The sequence below is a fragment of the Triticum urartu genome, chromosome 2A (assembly GCF_056163025.1).
Source record: "Triticum urartu cultivar PI428250 chromosome 2A, HENAU_Tu73, whole genome shotgun sequence".
Classification (NCBI taxonomy): domain Eukaryota; kingdom Viridiplantae; phylum Streptophyta; class Magnoliopsida; order Poales; family Poaceae; genus Triticum; species Triticum urartu.
In genome coordinates, this window is record NC_141874.1 from 113,883,783 (window position 1) to 113,903,084 (window position 19,302).

Below are 19,302 nucleotides of genomic sequence, written 5' to 3' on the forward strand. Positions count from 1 at the left end.
CGTGTTGTCGGCGCCGTCGTCATCTTTGGTTCAAGCTAATCCAATCCATCATCATTTTTTTTGAATTCACCCAGAAGCCAACGTACAGCATGCGTCCCTCCATGGATTACTCCGTATGGTTGGCAGGTAATATAAGGCGATTTAGATTATGCAATTGGCGACCCTGGAAAAGTTCATAATTTTGTTCTTGCGATCTGAAGCGATTCTACGTTCTCATATGAGCAAATCTCACGGGCCGTTCGGTTAAGCGGCCATGCATGCAATCATGCCGAACATATCTAGCATCAGCTCCCATAAAGATAGGATCAGGCACCTAAGTTTGTTGTGTAAAGCATGCGTGTGTATCTCTCCACTCCCTTCTGATGTACTCCCTCCGTTCCGAATTACTTGTCGCAGATATGGATGTATCTATATGTATTTTAGTTCTAGATACATTCATTTCTACAACGAGTAATTTGAAACGAAGGGAGTATCTCATATAAAACTGTACCCCGGAGTGGATGGATACAAGCATGTTATCGCTTTATATATTGGAAATCATATCAGGTATTCTTGGACTGCCATACCATTCTTTGCTATATTATATTCATAACGGCTGTTCTTAATTGACTGTGTCAGGGTTATTTTCGTTCTGGCTGTATTGGCTGATACAGAAAAATTCTTCTTGCAGCTTTCAGTTTTGTCTAGATGCACCATTGAACTCTGGAGTGATTGAGAGTTTTCCACTATCCGATTAATGATATTTCCTCAGATTTATTTTGGTCCTTTTTCCAAAAAATAAATGAAACGCCCATGTGTGCAGAAGCGGTTTGTATGCATGTGTGCAACGTGGATGCAAAAGGAACTTTGTGCATGAAAAATCCATATCCACGAGCCCATCAACTTCTGACCCTAGAATCCATGATTTTGACTAATTATATGAAGCACGTAGTATTGTAATCTCTGTGACGACGTCATGCATCAAGTGAGATAAATGCATGGAAAAGAATATGTCTTATACATTTACTGCTCTTGATGTGCCAATAAAATGTACTCCCACTATAAATAAATATAAGACATCTTAAATCATTAAATTAGTGATCTAAAACATCTTATATTCATAGGGAGAGTATGAGTTTGTTCCTTATTTCCTACGGCTCCAAAAATATGGTTCTTCATTTTTAAGATGCATGGATCAGTTGAAAGGATTATGATATCTATCTACATTGAGACTATCAGATTAGTTCACACATCTAATTTCTTACCATGTGTAGTTACATTCTATACTTCACATGTAATTATGAGGGTAAAAGGTAAGGCATGTTATATCTTTTGACAGCAGAAAATAGAAAATCATTTTTGTTCATATTTATCTATCCTACTTTTTTTTGCATTTCTTTCTCTTTTTATAGAGGCCTCTCTTATGAACTCATCCGAGTGTTTCATATTCAACTCACATATACAAAATGTTGTGTTCTCTATTATTTCTTTGAGAATTTCCTTATGAGACGACCTCACATGCTACATCATCAACAATGCATGCAGCTTCTTACAAACCACACTATAGATTCTACATAAAATTAGTAATTATGTTGCCTAAATTTAGAATTATTTTCTTAATAGAGCAATCACCTTTGTAATCAAGAAAAATGTCATTAGTACTCTTCGGTCAGCTTCTACTTGCAATTGTACCATACCAAATCCTTAACATATTTTTCATGTTTATAGGGTAATGACTTTGATCCATATTTTTTTATACGTTACACTATTTGCTACTATGAATTAACCTTTGGCACGTCCGCGGTGATACAAAATTTCCGCAGCAACGCGCGGGGTATCATCTAGTTTAATTAAAAGGAAGTGTTCAATAAAAGTACATGTTTGAGGGACACCCTGCGAGAACAAAGTCTACTCTTCCGGCATATTATTACACAAGTCTTTGGCTCCTGCATTCACCCAATTATTAGCCTTGCTACAAATTATTGTGAAGACAACGGCCGGTGTAGCGTATTTAATATTAATGATCCTCGCATTGAGCTTATCCCATTTTTCCCAAGACACTAGCCTTGCAAGCGATGCCATGCCCTTATAGCGACATCAACTACCTTGCATAAAGCCATACCACCACGATTCGACGTTGTTGAAACCCTTCCACGAGGATGGATCAAAAACCGGGGGGAGGAGGGAGGGGGTCAATCTTTAATTTGTACAAATCCGGAAGGGCAAGTGAAATGCATGCAAATAACACATATGGTTGCATAGAGAGCCACAATTGGGACTTGTGTGCTTTGCCAGATGGTCCGCAATCCAAAGTTGTACATAACTTTGAAAATATTGATTGTTAGATAAATAATTAATGCATGATTATTGGCTTGGATATATTTTTCCAGTATATGAAGGATTCCAGTATATGAAGAATGGGCACTCCCTTCATTATTATTCATGGGATCACTTCATAAAAGTGAAGACGCTTCGTTTCAGTCGGTGGACCGCACACGAGCGCCCGTCACCTCCTCCGCGCGACTCATGTCATTGAGTACCCGTTTCTGTACTTTTTCTGCAACATCATGTGTGTTACAAAATTGACTTCCGTAATAGCATCCATGTTGCAAAAAAATATTAAGAAAAAATATCTCTAACATCATCTTTGTTGCAAAAATCCCTTCCGCGACAACACCCATGTTCCAAAAATCTCTAAGATCCGCTGGCCGACACGCAGCACGGCCCTTTATAAAATTTTAATGTTTTATTAATTTTCTCTTGTATATTTCTTTGGGCCTTACTATTTTCCTTGAAAATAAGTAGCAGATCCACTCATCATCTAGGCAGACCACTCACCAGCCCACCCGAGCGTAACCCAACCCAGCAACCAAGCCCGCCCACCCACTGGCCTCCGAAGCCGCCACTCCGTCGGAAGGGCATAGGCGCGAAAAATAGCATATTCCCAGCGCGCGTCATCTCCCTTCCCCGCCAAAACAATCCGAAAACCGACCAGATCGGCCACTATTTCCCCCCTCCAATGCCGAAACCGTCTTCCCCTCCCGCCCCCGCTCCCGCTTCGCGCCAATTCCAGCCACCAACCCACCGCCGGCGCCGGCGGCCATGGACATGTCGGCGATCGCCGCCCGCCTCGGCCTCTCCGGGTCCCGCCCCGTCGTGCGCAAGGCCGCCGAGCTCCGCCGCCTCTGCGACATCAACTTCGACTCCTCCGTCCTCGGCATCGTAAGCATCCCGCACCCGCCCCTTCACTCGCTTCTTCCCCTCCCTCGATCTCTCTGGTGTGCGTGTCTCTGACGCTGGTTTCGCGCAGGGGGAGGTGTGCAAGGCCATCATCTGCCTCGAGATCGCCGCGACCAAGTGAGTTTGGCTTGCTCTCCAAGTGCTCGACGAATTTCCCGTTTCGAGCATTCTCTTGGTTGGTCAAAGGCATTATTGATCCGTTTGCTTTGTCTGTGATTGTCCAGGTTTCAAGTGATATTTGATCGGTCGGAGGCGGTGCGGATGAGTGGGATGTCCGAGAAGGCATACATCAGATCATTCAATGCGCTGCAGAATGGGCTTGGTGTCAAGTATGCCACTTTGCACTTCTGTTCTGCTAATTGACACACGCAAGTGACTAGCCTTACTGAATTGAGCGATTTCTTCTTGTAGGACGACACTGGATGTGCGTGAATTGGGCATCCAGTTCGGCTGTGTCAGGTTGATACCTTTTGTGCAGAAGGGATTGGCGCTGTAAGTCTGCTCCCTTTGCTAGTTCTGTTGTGCTGCAAGGCTAACTTGCTGTAGATGATTGGATGTACAATTGGCCTGGGATGCAAAGACCTTGATGCCTGAAGCCTTGAATGATATACTGATGGTGACATTGTATGTTTCAGGTACAAAGAACGTTTCCTGGCTGCATTGCCTCCTTCTCGACGCTCAAGCACGGACTTTGGCCGCCCAGTGTTTACTGCAGCAGCATTCTATTTATGTGCGAAGAGGCATAAGGTGACAGCTGAATCAGTAAAAATGGTTCACTTTGCATGCTAGTTGGAGGCGTATAAATGATTTGCTTCTTGTAGCACTAAACCTTTCCTCAATTTCCCTGCAGCTCAAAGTTGACAAACTGAAGCTAATTGACCTTTGTGGTACATCTAGCTCTGAATTTACAACGGTAATGGACCTGAAATGTCTTATCTTTGCATACAGTTGTCCATTCCCTCATCTCATATATGCTAGCGTCTGCTAAGTTTGTCATCACAAAAATGTTTAGATTGGTGCTACACATTATCCTGTTTTGACTGTTATTTGTGCTGGTTGCAGGTTTCAACATCCATGGGAGACCTTTGTTTTGATGTTTTTGGGATAGCCAAGGAGAAGAAAGATCCAACCTCCATCAAAGGGAATAGAGGTATCTGCGCATGCTCTAATATTGATGCAATCATTCTTCATACATGATATGCTAAAAGTTTGTGGATTGAGTGATTGCCATTTTTTCTAATAGCTTGTAATTTGCAATTGTTGATGTAGAACTGCTGGATGTTTTGCCCAGCAAAAGGAAACATGAGGATGACAGCGATCATTCTGATGAATCATCTGGGGATGACAATGATGATGAGCTAGATGTATGAACCTGCTTAATGTCCCTTTACCTTTCAAGTATTATGCTGATTGCCACTTCTGAAATTCATGACATAAAGCCATAATAGTTTGGTACTCACCGCGTTCCAAGTTTGAACCAAAACCATGACAAGAATTATGGAATGGAGGGAGTACTTGATTAACCAGAAGTCACTGATGAAGTGAGATCAAATGCATCTATATAAGAGGGAACATAGACTTGCAGCTAGTAATTGTTATAGCATCTCGTTTGCCAGACACATGGACACTGGTTTTTGTCATGTAGTTTGCAGTTTGATATTTTGTTGTTTATGTCCTGCTTGCGACTGCTGCCTGATTCTTGCAATTTCAGCTACCAACCCACAAAAGGCACAAGAAGATGGAGAAACAAGCGTACAATCAGTGGAAGTCTTCAGTTATCTCCACCAACAAGCAAGCCAAACCAGGTTAGTACTTGGGACTTGTTTACATTGCGGTCTAGGCCACTCGAACCCTTGCACTACCCATGAAGCTAAATTACCTCTCTGGTTTGTCTTAGACCCTACTAAGCCCAGGAAGCAAGCTCAGCTCAACTTCAAGAAGAAACTGCCAGACGCCGCCTTGGAAGTGCCGCCACCAGCTAGCTAAATGAACATGTAAGGGAACTGAAGCCTGGGAGTTGGAGTGTCATGCACAATCCTTGATGCAAAAAGGGCACTTCTGGCTCCATTCCTCTTCGTTTTTGATATGTTTTGTAAGGCGCTGACATGGTACAAAGTGTTATACAATCAGGGGATGCTCTTCTGTAAACGGCGGTGGCATGCTTGTTTGATTATGTGCACGGGGTGGGAATCTCTTGACAGTCGCCCGTTTACATGCCGTCACCAACCACCGGCTCGTCGGGCCTCCAGTTCCGCTGTGATATTTGCGCCGTGTTAGGTACGCGGCGCAGATCCTGAGTGCTCGCCTACTGGACGACCATTTCATCTCCAACTGGAAGATATTTCTGTCCTGTCTTTTGGATAGAAAAAAAGTGGTATGCTAAATACAGTATTAAACCAAACAGCTCTCGACCAAGTGCACTGTCCTCTGTGGAGGGCTGCGCGCTTTAGCCTGCCTCCACCACTAGGTTGCATTTTCGGGTCGTTGGGTCTGCAATTTTGTAGGGCATTCGGACATCTTTCAGCCGTTTTCTGATGCTTGGGTCGTCACTTTTCACGCCGTCACCGGTGCCCACTCACGCCTCCTTGTTGCTGCCTGACGCCCATGTGTTTCGGTGCTCCCTAGTGCTCGGCGACGAGGCGATCGGGAGCCTTTCCGCTGCGCTGCCAAGATATTTGCGTCGCCCGGATTGAAAAATGCAGGCCGGGTAGTTTTTCCTAGCACTCTTTTAAAATGTGTGCGTTGCGCAAACTTAGAAAACGAATCGTGCTAGGGCATGTGCAAAAGTCGCCTGGTAGGGAAGCCAATGCTCTCTCGTGAGTCGTGACCCTGAAGCCTACGCGAAACTGACAGCAAATCACGATGGTGGGGTGGACGATCTGATGCTATCGTCTAATTATTCTTTTATGGGCACCATGGTGGGCAAAAGTCGGCCCAAACCATTTTTATTTTCTAAAAGATGAAAGGCGATACAAAACAACGGCTACATGTAGCTTCATGGTGGACAAAAGTCGGCCTGAACCATTTCCATTTTCTAGAAGATGAAAGGCAATACAAAACATTAGTCGAAAGGAGATCCGATACCAAGAAAACCGAGAGAAGTTGCCAGCTTGCCCTGCAATCAGTCTACACCTTAAAGGACTAGGAGAGTCGCAACCACCGTCGAATGGCTTCCCACTCCCTAGCCACACCGTGACAACGAAAACACCATAGACCATGCCGAAGGGCGATGTTCCGCCAAGACGACCCATGCACCTCCCCTTGGCCACCACGGGCCACCATCACATATAGAGAGAATCATAACACTATGCGAGGCAACAAAACCTCAAACGCCATCAAAGGGCACCGATCTCCGAGACCACACTGCCGTCACGAGCACACAAGAGAGAGGTCGACCAACAACACCAGGATGACCAAAGCAATAACCGTCTGCCAAATCAGTTCCACCGCCACCACCGTACATCCGAACAAACCAACGAATACCGAGCGAGACACTTGCGACCAACGATGGATCCATGGCTCGAGACTGTGCCCCCAAGGAGGGAAACGACACCTGAAGCATCACATCCCGGACCACCCCACAACACGTCGACTGCCGAGTCTGACAAGTGCATGGGGAAGCGACGCGCAAACTCAGGTTCGCCATATCTTAGCCTGCATAATTCAAACACTTGATTCCCATCAAATTTAAATATTTACCACATCAAGCAAACATGCATGTAGTTTTTGATAAATTGCGTGAACAAAAGTAATTTCACCTGCGGCGTGTACAAATCACATCTTCCTGCCGTGTGCATGGTCCGCTCATTTGAGTTCCCTGAAATGAATAATCAAATCTCGCTGCCGCGCACCAAAATCTCGTGACATCGATCCGTTTTGTTGGAATCTAACATGATTAAGAAATCATGCTCGGATATGGGTTCACCTTTCGCTCGGTCCTTAAATTTGAAGCCTACACGCTTTCATCTGAATTTGGAGCCTACACGCCTCCATCTCTTCCTCATGTCATCTGCTCTCTTGCATTTCATCCCATCTCGCCCTCTTCTCTTTGTTCTTATTCTCCTTCATCCCTAGCTTTTCTTGCTTTCTCATCTCGGTGTACTCGTTTCTTGTCCTCATAAAATGATATAACATTTTTTCATCGTCTCCACCTCTCCTCTCTTAAGCCTCAACTTTTCTGACTTCCTTCAGTCAGGCTGACCGATGCTAGACACTAGAGTGGTACTTCTAGGCACCTTTGCCCTTTCCTCTCCATCAACACCATCTATGTTGTCGTCCATCTCCAGAGAGGAATTGGCGCATTTCCTAGCTTTTGGATTGGCATCAACATTCCTCATCTTCGAATTCTCATGCTCTTCCAACAAATACCAACAATTTTGGAGGACAAACGGTTTGCCCTTGTCTTAGGCATTTGTTTGTAGATGTCTTCAGCTATCTCATCCTAAAACAAACAAATGCAAAAATTGATGACAATGCTCAAAGTAATAGAAATGTGTCAATAAAAGAACAATAAGATTGCTTACATATTGATCGATGGTGACACCACTAAGAGGAGGGTGCTTCACTTTATCCATACAACCTGCCCAAGGACTGCACATCTTTTAAACCATACCTGATACGTCTTCAACGTATCTATAATTTATGAAGTATTCATGCCATGTTTACAATAATATTATATGGTTTTGGTGCACTTTTACATCATTTTTATGGACTGACGTATTGACCTAGTGTCTGGTGCCAGTTCCTGCTTGTTGCATGTTTTTTGTTTCGCAGAAAATTCATACCAAACGTGACAAAATTTACGGAGATTTTTTTTGTGATATATGTGATTTTTAGGAAAATGAATCAACACAAGACGGTATCCGAGGGCCCCACAAGACACCATGGCGCACCCTACCCCGCCAGGCGCGCCCTGATGTCTTGTGGGCATCTTGTAGGTCGGTTGGAGCCCTTCTTTTGCCGCAAGAAAGACAATTTCTGGATAAAAATCCTCTCAAAACTTCAGCCCAATCGGAGATACGGATCTCCGGGACTATAAGTAACGGTGAAGGGATCCGAAAACAGTATGTAGCGACCCGACCTCAAACAGTCAAGTCTCTGTGCTTCAGTGTCATTCCTGGATCGGTAATGCTGACACACACAGTACTCGAGGATTTATAGCAGAGTAGCAATCACACACTTATTATAACGAATTTATCAAAAGAGAACTTATTACAATAAATATGGCTTAAGGCCATCTAATACGATAACAACGGAAGGCTTGGTAGATAAAATGAGTCCATCAACTCCAATGGCATAGCTAAGCTGCACGGCAACGACCTAACGAACCTTACTCCTCGTCTGAAAAGTCTGCAACATAATACGTTGCAGCTCGAAAACGGGTCAGCACATGGAATATGCTGGCAAAATAACACAGTAGAGCAAGAACTGAATAATACTATCACTATATGCATATTTGGCTGGTGGAAAGCTCTATGGTTATAGTTTTTGCGAAAAGACAATTTTTCCCTACAACAAAGGAATAGATTTTATTTAACTATCATGGTAGTTGAAACATCATTGAGAAGGTTCCTCCAACTCAATCCCAATTAAAGTAATTAACAACCCAACAAATTTATTTAGTAGTGATGAGATACTTATGATACTCCAAGTACTAGATACTCAAGATGTCCATAACCGGGGACACGGCTAACCATGATTAGTTTATACACTCTGCAGAGGTTTGCGCACTTTTCCCCGCAAGACCTGATCTCCTCTGTTGGATTTCTCGCACTACATGGTGTTTGAGAAACGGATGACCGAGGCGCAGTCTTTCAGAAGCATTAACCCCTTACTCCGGGCAGACCATACCAACCTACATCCCACTACCTGCTGATCCACCTCGTCGGGAGCTTCACGCAACTTAATCAACTATGCTAGAGCCCATAATAGCTTGTGGCTGCACACGGAAGTTTCTAGCATGAAAATATCTCAGTTTCCTTTGAGCCTGGGTGGCGGACCATACGATTATCACACGGGTACTCCGGGATATCCTAGGACAACACTGGATTCCCCAGGTGCCCAACAAACAATCCACCCAGATGTGTATTCAAGTTGCCACCTTAAGTTGAACCATTAATTAACAATCTCACATCTGTCATGGATTTCACTCACCCAACCACGTCTACGAGCATAGCATAGCAATATAAGCAATACGTAGAAGTAACTCCCAAGGTTTTGAATACAACAGGGCAATAGGTTCTACCTCATCAACTACTTCCCAACCCACATGTTAATCACATCCTAACCATGCAATGTTTGAGGATTGGAACTAATGCATAAAAACTGGGTGATAAAGGGGTATGATCAAAGTGTTACTTGCCTTGCTGATAATCCGCAAAACAACATAGGGACTCTTAGTAGCACGCTTCGCACTCCGGGTGTTCTATCGCAAACAAACAGTAGCATACATAAGCAATCAAGCAAAGAAACACGAGTAAATCTCAAGTAAGAAGATCTAACCAGAAAGTTCAACTAAAGAACTCCGGTTTGCGAAGAGAATCAAATCAAACGGAGCAACGAAACTCAAACTGCGAAAGAAACAAGCTTCGTTTACTAATCTGGACTAAGGTCAAATTTTACAGTAGCAAAATCTTGTTCAAGTTGGTTAAACAGAAAGAGGGTTTCGAGACGAAGATCTGGGCGCTTGAATCACCTGATTCCGACAAACGAGCGAAAAGATAAACTGAAACGAAAATTGAATCAGAAATCGCGATCGGGAATAATCGCGGAAAAATCCGAAAAAAGAAAACTGACGAACAGGCTAACGAACGAGCGTTCGTTGTCTGCGGCTAATGAGTGAACACCGTTCGTTAAAACGAACATACGGACAAACGTCCGCAAAGTAACTAAATCGAGAAAAACCGACGAACCCATTTTTTTTAAAACGAACTAGGGTCTCCTAAGAAAAAACCGAACCGGTTTAAAAAAAACGAACGACGCTTATACCTCCGGCGAGGTCCGGCGCGGCGGGGCGGCTCCGGCGAGTGGGGCAGGGCGGCGCGGGGCAAGCGGCGGCGCGGGGCAACGACGGCTTGTGGCAGCAAGGCGGCGGGGCAGGTGGCTTGCGGCGGCGGTGTGGGGCGGCTCGGGGCTCCAGGGGGGCGGCGGCTTATAAGAGGAGGAGGGGGTGCGGCGGCTTGGGGAAGGGGCGAGGCGCGGCATGTCCGGGTCGGACACGGCGGCGGCGGCGCAGCTCGGGAGTCCTCTCCCGAGCCGGTGCGGGGAGACGCGCGGCTGGGCCGGCTCGGCCTCGGCCTAGTGCGGTTCGGCGGGAGTATTTTTTTCAATAATTTCGCCGGAACTAAAATAAATCCTAGAAAATAAAATAAAAATCTAAAAATGCCAAAACAAATTTTCACCGTCTAAATAAAATATTTAGAACAAGATGAACATTTTCTTGGCCCTAAAACGCAATTTTGAAAAACGTGCTATTTTTTCTAATTTAAATAAAAATAGCAATAAACTCCGAATAAAACCAAATATTTGATTTTAATATTTTCCCACCAATATTTCATTTATTTTGGAGAAGTCATGTTATCTCCTCTCATATATTTTAATATGAAATATTTTTGGATAGAAAAAAAATTAAAACCAAAATCCTCGTTTCAATATTTGATAAAACTCAAATATGAAAACGGGGAAACCCCCAACTCTCTCCGAGGGTCCTTGAGTTGCTTAGGATTTCGAGGATTCGCGAAACGAAATGCAATAAAATATGATATGCATGAATGATCTATGTATAACATTCCAAATTGAAAATTTGGGATGTTACAAACCTACCCCCCTTAAGATGAATCTCGCCCTCGAGATTCGGGTTGGCTAGAGAATAGGTGTGGGTGGTCTTTGCGAAGATCATCCTCTCGTTCCCAGGTGGCTTCATTCTCGGTATGGTGACTCCACTAAACTTTGCAGAACTTGATAACCTTGTTGCGGGTGACTCGGCTGGCAAATTCAAGAATCCTGACTGGCTTTTCCTCATAGGTCAAATCACTGTCCAACTGAATCGCCTCCAAGGGTACTGTATCTCTTAACGGTATATCGGCCATCTCAGCATGACAGTTCTTCAGCTGTGAAACATGAAATACATCATGAACTCCTGACAGTCCTTCAGGTAACTCCAACTTGTAGGCAACCTTTCCCATATGTTCCAAAATTCGATACGGTCCTACAAATCTCGGGGTTAACTTTCCCTTAACTCCAAAACGTTTCACTCCTCGCAGGGGTGACACTCACATATATGCTCTATCTCCAATTTCATAGGTTATTTCCTTGCGTTTCGAATCTGCATAACTCTTCTGCCTGGACTGAGCTATCTTCAGTCTATCTCGGATCAACTTAACTTTCTCTTCAGACTCTTTGATCAAATCTGGTCCAAACAACTGTCGGTCTCCGACTTCATCCCACATCAACGGTGTTCTGCACCTTCGTCCATACAGGGCTTCGAACGGTGCCATCTTCAAACTGGCTTGATAGCTATTGTTGTATGAGAACTCCGCGTAGGGTAAATTGTCATCCCAACTAGATTCATAATCTAGCGCACAGGCCCTCAACATATCCTCCAGAATCTGGTTGACTCTCTCGGTTTGTCCATCGGTCTGCGGGTGGAATGCTGTACTGAACTCCAACCTTGTCCCCAAAGTTTGGTGCAGCTGATGCCAAAACATTGAAGTAAACTGTGTTCCTCTATCTGATACGATGGTCCTTGGAACTCCATGCAGACATACGATCCTGGTCCTATATATCTTGGCCAACTTCGCACTTGTATAGGTGGTTTTCACTGGGATAAAGTGAGCCACTTTGGTCAAGCGATCAACTACTACCCATATAGAATCATATCCTGATTTGGTCCTGGGTAATCCAGTGATAAAATCCATGCCAAGTTTATCCCACTTCCATTCAGGTAGCGGCATAGGCTGTAACAATCCTGCTGGCTTTTGATACTCAGTCTTCACTCTCTGACATACATCACATACGACTACATACTCGGCAATATCCTTCTTCATACCAGTCCACCAGAAATGTTCCTTCAAATCCAAATACATCTTGGTGTTTTCGGGGTGTATCGAGTATGGTGAGTCATGAGCCTCATGAAGTATTAACTTCCTGATCTCTGGGTTATTGGGCACATAAACACGGTCCTCAAACCATAAGGTGTCGTGCTCATCCTCACGAAAACCTTTGGACTTTCCTTCGCTCATTCTCTCTTTTATCTCGGCAATCTCTTTGTCATCCTTCTGAGCTTTGATAACCCACAAGTATAGGGGATCGCAACAGTTTTCGAGGGTAAAGTATTCAACCCAAATTTATTGATTCGACACAAGGGGATCCAAAGAATACTCTCAAATATTAGCAGCTGAGTTGTCAATTCAACCACACCTGGAAACTTAATATCTGCAGCAAAGTGTTTAGTAGCAAAGTAGTACGATAGTAGTGATAACGGTAGCAAAAGGTAACAATAATAAAAGTAATATTTTTGGTATTTTGTAGTGATGATAGCAATAACAACTGAAAAGTAAATAGGCGGAGAAAAATATATGGAAAGCTCGTAGGCAATGGATCAGTGATGGAGAATTATGCCGGATGCGGTTCATCATGTAACAGTCATAACCTAGGGTGACACAGAACTAGCTCCAGTTCATTGATATAATGTAGGCATGTATTCCAAACATAGTCATACGTGCTTATGGAAAAGAACTTGCATGACATCTTTTGTCCTACCCTCCCGTGGCAGCGGGGTCCTTACGGAAACTAAGGGATATTAAGGCCTCCTTTTAATAGAGAACCGGAACAAAGCATTAACACATAGTGAATACATGAACTCCTCAAACTACGGTCATCACCGGTAAGTATCCCAATTATTGTCACTTCGGGGTTAACGGATCATAACACATAATAGGTGACTATAGACTTGCAAGATAGGATCAAGAACACTCATATATTGATGAAAACATAATAGGTTCAGATCTGAAATCATGGCACTCGGGCCCTAGTGACAAGCATTAAGCATAGCAAAGTCATAGCAACATCAATCTCAGAACATAGTGGATACTAGGGATCAAACCCTAACAAAACTAACTCGACTACATGATAGATCCCATCCAACCCATCACTGTCCAGCAAGCCTACGATGGAATTACTCACGCACAGCGGTGAGCATCATGAAATTGGTGATGGAGGATGGTTGATGATGACGATGGCGACGGATTCCCCTCTCCGGAGCCCTGAACGGACTCCAGATCAGCCCTCCCGAGAGGTTTTAGGGCTTGGCGGCGGCTCCGTATCGTAAAATGCGATGATTTCTTCTCCTTGATTTTTTTCTCATCAAAACTCAATATATTGAGGTGGAGTTGGAGTCGGAGAGGCAACAGGGGGCCCACGAGGTAGGGGGCGCGCCCTAGGGGGCAGGCGCGCCCCCTGCCCTCGTGGCAAGGTGGTGGCCCCCTGGCCTCCATCTTTTGTAGGTGTTTTTCTTATTTTCTAAAAAGTAGCTCCGTGAAGTTTCAGGTCATTCCGAGAACGTTTGCTCCTGCACATAAATAACACCATGGTAATTCTGCTGAAAATAGCGTCAGTCCGGGTTAGTTCCATTCAAATCATGCAAGTTAGAGTCCAAAACAAGGGCAAAAGTGTTTGGAAAAGTAGATACGTTGGAGACGTATCAAGCTTCTCGAATCTTTCCTAACAATGTAGACTGAACTTCCATTGTTGCAACAAAACCTTTAGGAACAATCTCCAATCGAAGTTCCCTGAGATCCTCTGCTAACTCCTTTGGCAATCCCGTGCTCACTAGGGTATTAGCATAACTCTTCCGGCTCAAGGCATCTTCTACGACATTGACCTTTCCTGGATGATAGTGAAGCTTCATGTCATAATCCTTTATAAGCTCCAACCATCTCCTCTGCCTAAGGTTCAGCTCTTTCTGTGTGAAAATGTACTTCAAACTCTTACGATCCGTGTATACATCACAACGATTTCCAATAAGGTAATGCCTCCAAGTCTTCAACGCATGAACTACGACAGCCAACTCCAAATCATGCGTGGCATAATTCAACTCGTGCGGTTTCAGTTGTCGCGAGGCATACGAAACAACTCTTCCGTCCTGCATAAGCACACTTCCAAGTCCTAGGCGAGAGGCATCGCAATACACTTGAAACTCCTTGCGTATATCCGGCAGAATGAGCACTGGGGCGGTGGTCAATCGTTTCTTTAACTCCTGAAAACTCGCCTCACATTCTTCTATCCATTTAAATTTGGTATCCTTCTTCAATAACTCCGTCATTGGCTTCGCAATTTTGGCAAAATTCTCAATGAATCTCCGATAGTATCCTGCGAGTCCAAGAAAACTGCGGATCTCGCTAACTGAAGTGGGTGCCAACCAGTCGGTGACTGACTGAACCTTGGTAGGATATACTGCTACACCTTCTCCTGATATAACATGTCCGACGAATCCGACTTCCTTCACCCAAAACTCGCATTTGCTGAACTTGGCATACAACTGATGTTCCCTGAGTTTCTCGAGAACTAAGCGCAAATGCTCTTCGTGCTCCTCCTCGTTCTTCGAGTATACCATTATATCATCAATGAACACCACAACAAACTTATCCAAATATTCCATGAACACCTTGTTCATCATGCTCATGAAATAGGCAGGGGCGTTAGTCAGTCCAAACGACATGACCGTATATTCATACAACCCGTACCGTGTGGTGAATGTTGTCTTTGGTATGTCCTTCTCTCGTATTTTCAGCTGGTGATATCCAGATTGCAGATCGATCTTTGAAAACACCTTGGCTCCTTGCAGCTGGTCAAACAAATCATTGATCATCGGTAGTGGGTATTTGTTCTTGATCGTCACCTCATTTACGCACGATAATCAACAACCATTCTTAGAGACTTATCCTTCTTCTCGACCAAAAGCACTAGGGCTCCCCGAGGTGATGAGCTCCGTCGAATGTAACCTTTCTCCAATAACTCCTTGATCTGTTTCTTAATCTCCTCCAGATCATTTGCGGGCATCCGGTATGATCTCTTCGATATATAGGTGTAACGCCCTCGATGCGGCTATAGCTCCCACGTGTCGAGGCACGACTTAGAGACATAACCGCATTGAAAGCAATGTCGCAAGTCAGGCAATCATTACAACATCCCATGTAGTACATAATAAAAGGGGGAGATAACATAGTCGGCTTACACTCGCCATGTCACATCAGAGTACATAAATAACATCCATCAAACAAACACTCATGGCCCGACTACGGCGCCAAAATAGAAGAAAACCCAACATGCGACAAGGCCCTGAATCAAACCCCAACTAGGCACCACTACTGATCATCGGGAAAGGAAACATAATAACGCTGAGAGTCCTCGTCGAACTCCCACTTGAGCTCGTACTCGTCACCTGGAGCGGAATCACCTGGACCTGCATCTGGAATTATAGTATCTGTGAGCCACAGGGACTCAGCAATCTCGCACCCTCGCGACCAAAACTATTTAAGCGTATAGGAAAGGATGAGGCAAATATATGTGGAGCTGCAGCAAGCGACTAGCATATATGGTGGCTATCTTATACGCAAAAGAGGGCGAGAAGAGGAGGCAAAGCGCGAGCGAGAATCTAGAAGGACAACCTGCGCAAGCATAACTCCAACACCGTGTCCACTTCCCGGACTCCGCCGAGAAGAGGCCATCACGGCAACTCACTCAGTTGGTTCATTTTAATTAATTAAGGTTTAAGTTATCTACAACCGGACATTAACAAATTCCCATCTGCCCATAACCGCGGGCATGGCTTTCGAAAGTTCAAATCCCTGCAGGGGTGTCCCAACTTAGCCCATCACAAGCTCTCACGGTCAACGAAGGAATAGACCTCCATCCGAGACATTCCGATCAGACTCGGTATCCCGGTACAACAAGACATTTTGACAGGATAAAACTAAACCAGCAACACCGCCCGAATGTGCCGACAAATCCCGATAGGAGCTGCACATATCTCTTTCTCAGGGCACACTCAGATGAGACTAGCTACGAGTAAAACCAACCCTCAAGTTTCCCCGAGGTGGCCCCGCAGGCCGCTCAGTTCGGACCAACACTCAGAGGAGCACTGGCCCGGGGGGGGGGGGTTAAAAATAATGATGACCCTTGGGCGCGCGACCCCCAAGGGAAAAGAAAAAGGCTAGGTGGCAAATGGTAAAACCAATGTTGGGCATTGCTGGAAAAGCTTTACTTAAGGCGAACTGTCAAGGGGTTCCCATTATAGCCCAACCGCGTGAGGAACGCAAAATCCGGGAACATAACACCGATATGACGGAAACTAGGGCGGCAAGAGTGGAACAAAACACCAGGCATAAGGCCGAGCCTTCCACCCTTTACCAAGTATATAGATGCATTTATTAAATAAGATATATTGTGATATCCCAACAAGAAAATAAATATTCCAACAAGGAAAGGCCTCCAATCTTCACCTGCAACTAGCAACGCTATAAGAGGGGCTGAGCAAAGCGGTAACATAGCCAATCAACGGTTTTCTAGGACATGGTGGGTTAGAGGTTTGACATGGCAATTTGGGAGGCTGACAAGCAAAAGGTAGACATTGTAGCATTGGCTTAGCAAAGAGCGAGCAAACTAGCATAGCAAAGATAGTAGTGATTTCGAGGGTATGATCATCTTGCCTGAAATCCCGCAAGGAAGAAGAACGAGTCCATGAAGGAGACAAACGGACGTAGTCGAACGGATCCTCACAAACACGACGTTACCGAAAACAACCCGAAGACGCAACACCGGAAAGAAGCAAACAACATAGTAAACAACCACCACATAAATATGGCATGATGCACAATCAAGTATGATGCATGTCCGGTTTAATGAAGCATGGCATGGCCAAATGCACAAAACAATACTACAAATTAAGTGGATCTCAATATGCAACGAGTTGCATATTGACGGAACACCACATGACTTATTTAGTTCTCTCTCGGTTATGTACCCCAACAAAATTAAATGTTGATTAACATGGCAAGAGGTGAAGCATGACGAAACTACCTACTCTAGGCAAGTTTAAATGAGGCCGGAACAACAACCAACAAGTCCGGAAACTCCTCATGAGCATATTATAGATTTGGTACTTTTTTGCCCTAAACACAATTTTAGAGTTGTTTAACATGCAAATAAAGGTCACCATGATAAACTAGGCAAAATTCTACCCCAAAAACATATAAATTTTATTAAAATCGGAGTTACGGTTATTTAGTTATGAATAAAATCATTTTAACATGGCATAGGAGCAAATTAATGCAAACAGCATTTTAAATATTTTAAACATAGATGAAAGTTGGATATTATTAATCTACACAAAATTCTGAGCAAGTTTCATATATAAAACATTTTAATCCGATGCACGGTTAGTGAGTTTTTAAATGCATGAACATGAGGGTCTAAACTGTAAAACTGGCAGTCTCTGGATAATTGGACAAATTCCCAGGACAGAAAAAAAACGAGGCGGGCCGAAACAGGAACTAGAGCACTGGGCAGCCCAACCAGAGGAATGGAAAAAAAAACAAGGTGGGGCGGGTGGCGGCTCACCCAGTGGGCTTCGGCCCGGCTGGAGGAGGAGGCAGGCCAAGGCGAGGCCGGCTGGGCTGGCGCGGTGCGGATCTGGACCGAAGGCGGGGACGGCACGCTGGGCCTGGGAGGCCATGGCGGGGCCCAAGAGCGGGGACGCGGTCAACGCAGACGGATCGGGGCTCCTCCCGATCCTCTCCGGCGGCGGCGCGCTGGGAACTCCGGCGACGGGGACGGCAGGAACCGAGGCAGCGGCGCCGGATCTTGGGGCGGGCGGCACCGGGGCTCCTCCCTGGGGTCGGATGGAGGCCGCTGCGCTCCGGGACGGCGGCGGGAAGCGAAGGGCGACGGGGGCGGCATCCGGCGAGCTCAACGGTGGCCGGGGCCGGGCAGGGCACGAGGCGGCGAGCGGCGTCGGTGGGCGGCCGGCGTCGAGACGGCGTGCGGCGGCGCAAGGGAGGACTGGGCGGCGCGGATCTGGTCTCCCCATGGCTCGGGCGGCGGCGTTGAATGGGCCGCGGGGGCCGGTCGCGGGCTCTCCGGGCCCGGCGGCGAAGTGGGGCAGCGCGGTGCTATGTGGCGCGCGGTGAGTGGAGGGGAAGCGGCGGCGGGGAGACGTGGCGGCTTCTGATTGGCTGGAGTGAGGTGGCGCGCGGGGGCGGACATGTCCGGTGCAGCGCGGACGCGTCCGGTGGCGCGGGGAGGAGTGGATCTAGGGTTTAGACTGCGAAATGATCCGAAATTTCGGGGAGGGGTGCTCTTTTATAGGTAGAGGGAGTTAGGAAGCTCCAAATGAGGTGCGGTTTTCGGCCACGCGATCGTGATCGAACGACCGAGATGATGGAGCAGAGTTAGGTGGGTTTTGGACCAAAATGGAAGGGTGTTGGGCTGCAACACACACGAGGCCTTCTCGGTCCCTTGGTTAACCGTTGGAGTATCAAACGAAGTCCAAATGGTACGAAACTTGACAGGCGGTCTACCGGTAGTAAACCAAGGCCGCTTGGCAAGTCTCGGTCCAATCCAGAAATGTTTAATGCCCACAAACAAAAGAAAGGTAGAAATGACCACCGGAGGAGAACGAAGCGCCGGATTGCGAAACGGACAACGGGGAAAAAGCTCGGATGCATGAGACGAACACGTATGCAAATGAAATGCGCATGATGACATGATATGCAATGCATGACACATAAGCAATGACAAAGCAACAACAGCGAATAACTGATCGACACCTGGCACATCGGTCTCGGGGCGTTACAACACTCCACCACTACGAGAGGATCTCGTCCCGAGATCTAGAATGGCACCGGAGGAAAAACGGAAGAGAAAAAGAAGAGGTAAAACTAAGTTGCTTCTTTGACAAACGAGTGAAACCACGAACCTTGAGAGGTTGAACAAATTGAAAGAAAGAAAGAACACAACAGAGTTGAACGAATTGGAGAGCACTCCGTTAGAAAAGAGAAACAAGGAACATTACTAGAACCTTGTAGG

At 45.6% G+C, this 19,302-nt stretch overlaps 1 protein-coding gene across 1 annotated transcript; it reads left to right on the top strand.

The window, feature by feature from the left end:
- The first annotated feature begins 2,977 nt into the window (after window positions 1-2,977).
- Window positions 2,978-5,409, top strand: ORC6 (origin recognition complex protein 6). The gene is made up of 10 exons (XM_087543420.1): window positions 2,978-3,201; window positions 3,290-3,336; window positions 3,444-3,548; window positions 3,631-3,711; window positions 3,855-3,966; window positions 4,070-4,132; window positions 4,282-4,369; window positions 4,489-4,583; window positions 4,931-5,024; window positions 5,117-5,409. The coding sequence occupies exons 1-10, from the start codon at window positions 3,082-3,084 to the stop codon at window positions 5,203-5,205; spliced, it is 894 nt and encodes a 297-aa protein (XP_087399546.1). The 5' UTR covers window positions 2,978-3,081; the 3' UTR covers window positions 5,206-5,409.
- Window positions 5,410-19,302: the final 13,893 nt, after the last annotated feature.

Coding starts and splice junctions, on each gene's coding strand:
- ORC6 (XM_087543420.1), top strand. CDS start 3,082: ATGGACATGTCGGCGATCGCCGCCCGCCTCGGCCTCTCCGGGTCCCGC. Junction 3,337..3,443: donor CTCGAGATCGCCGCGACCAA/GTGAGTTTGGCT, acceptor GTGATTGTCCAG/GTTTCAAGTGATATTTGATC. Junction 4,584..4,930: donor ACAATGATGATGAGCTAGAT/GTATGAACCTGC, acceptor TTGCAATTTCAG/CTACCAACCCACAAAAGGCA.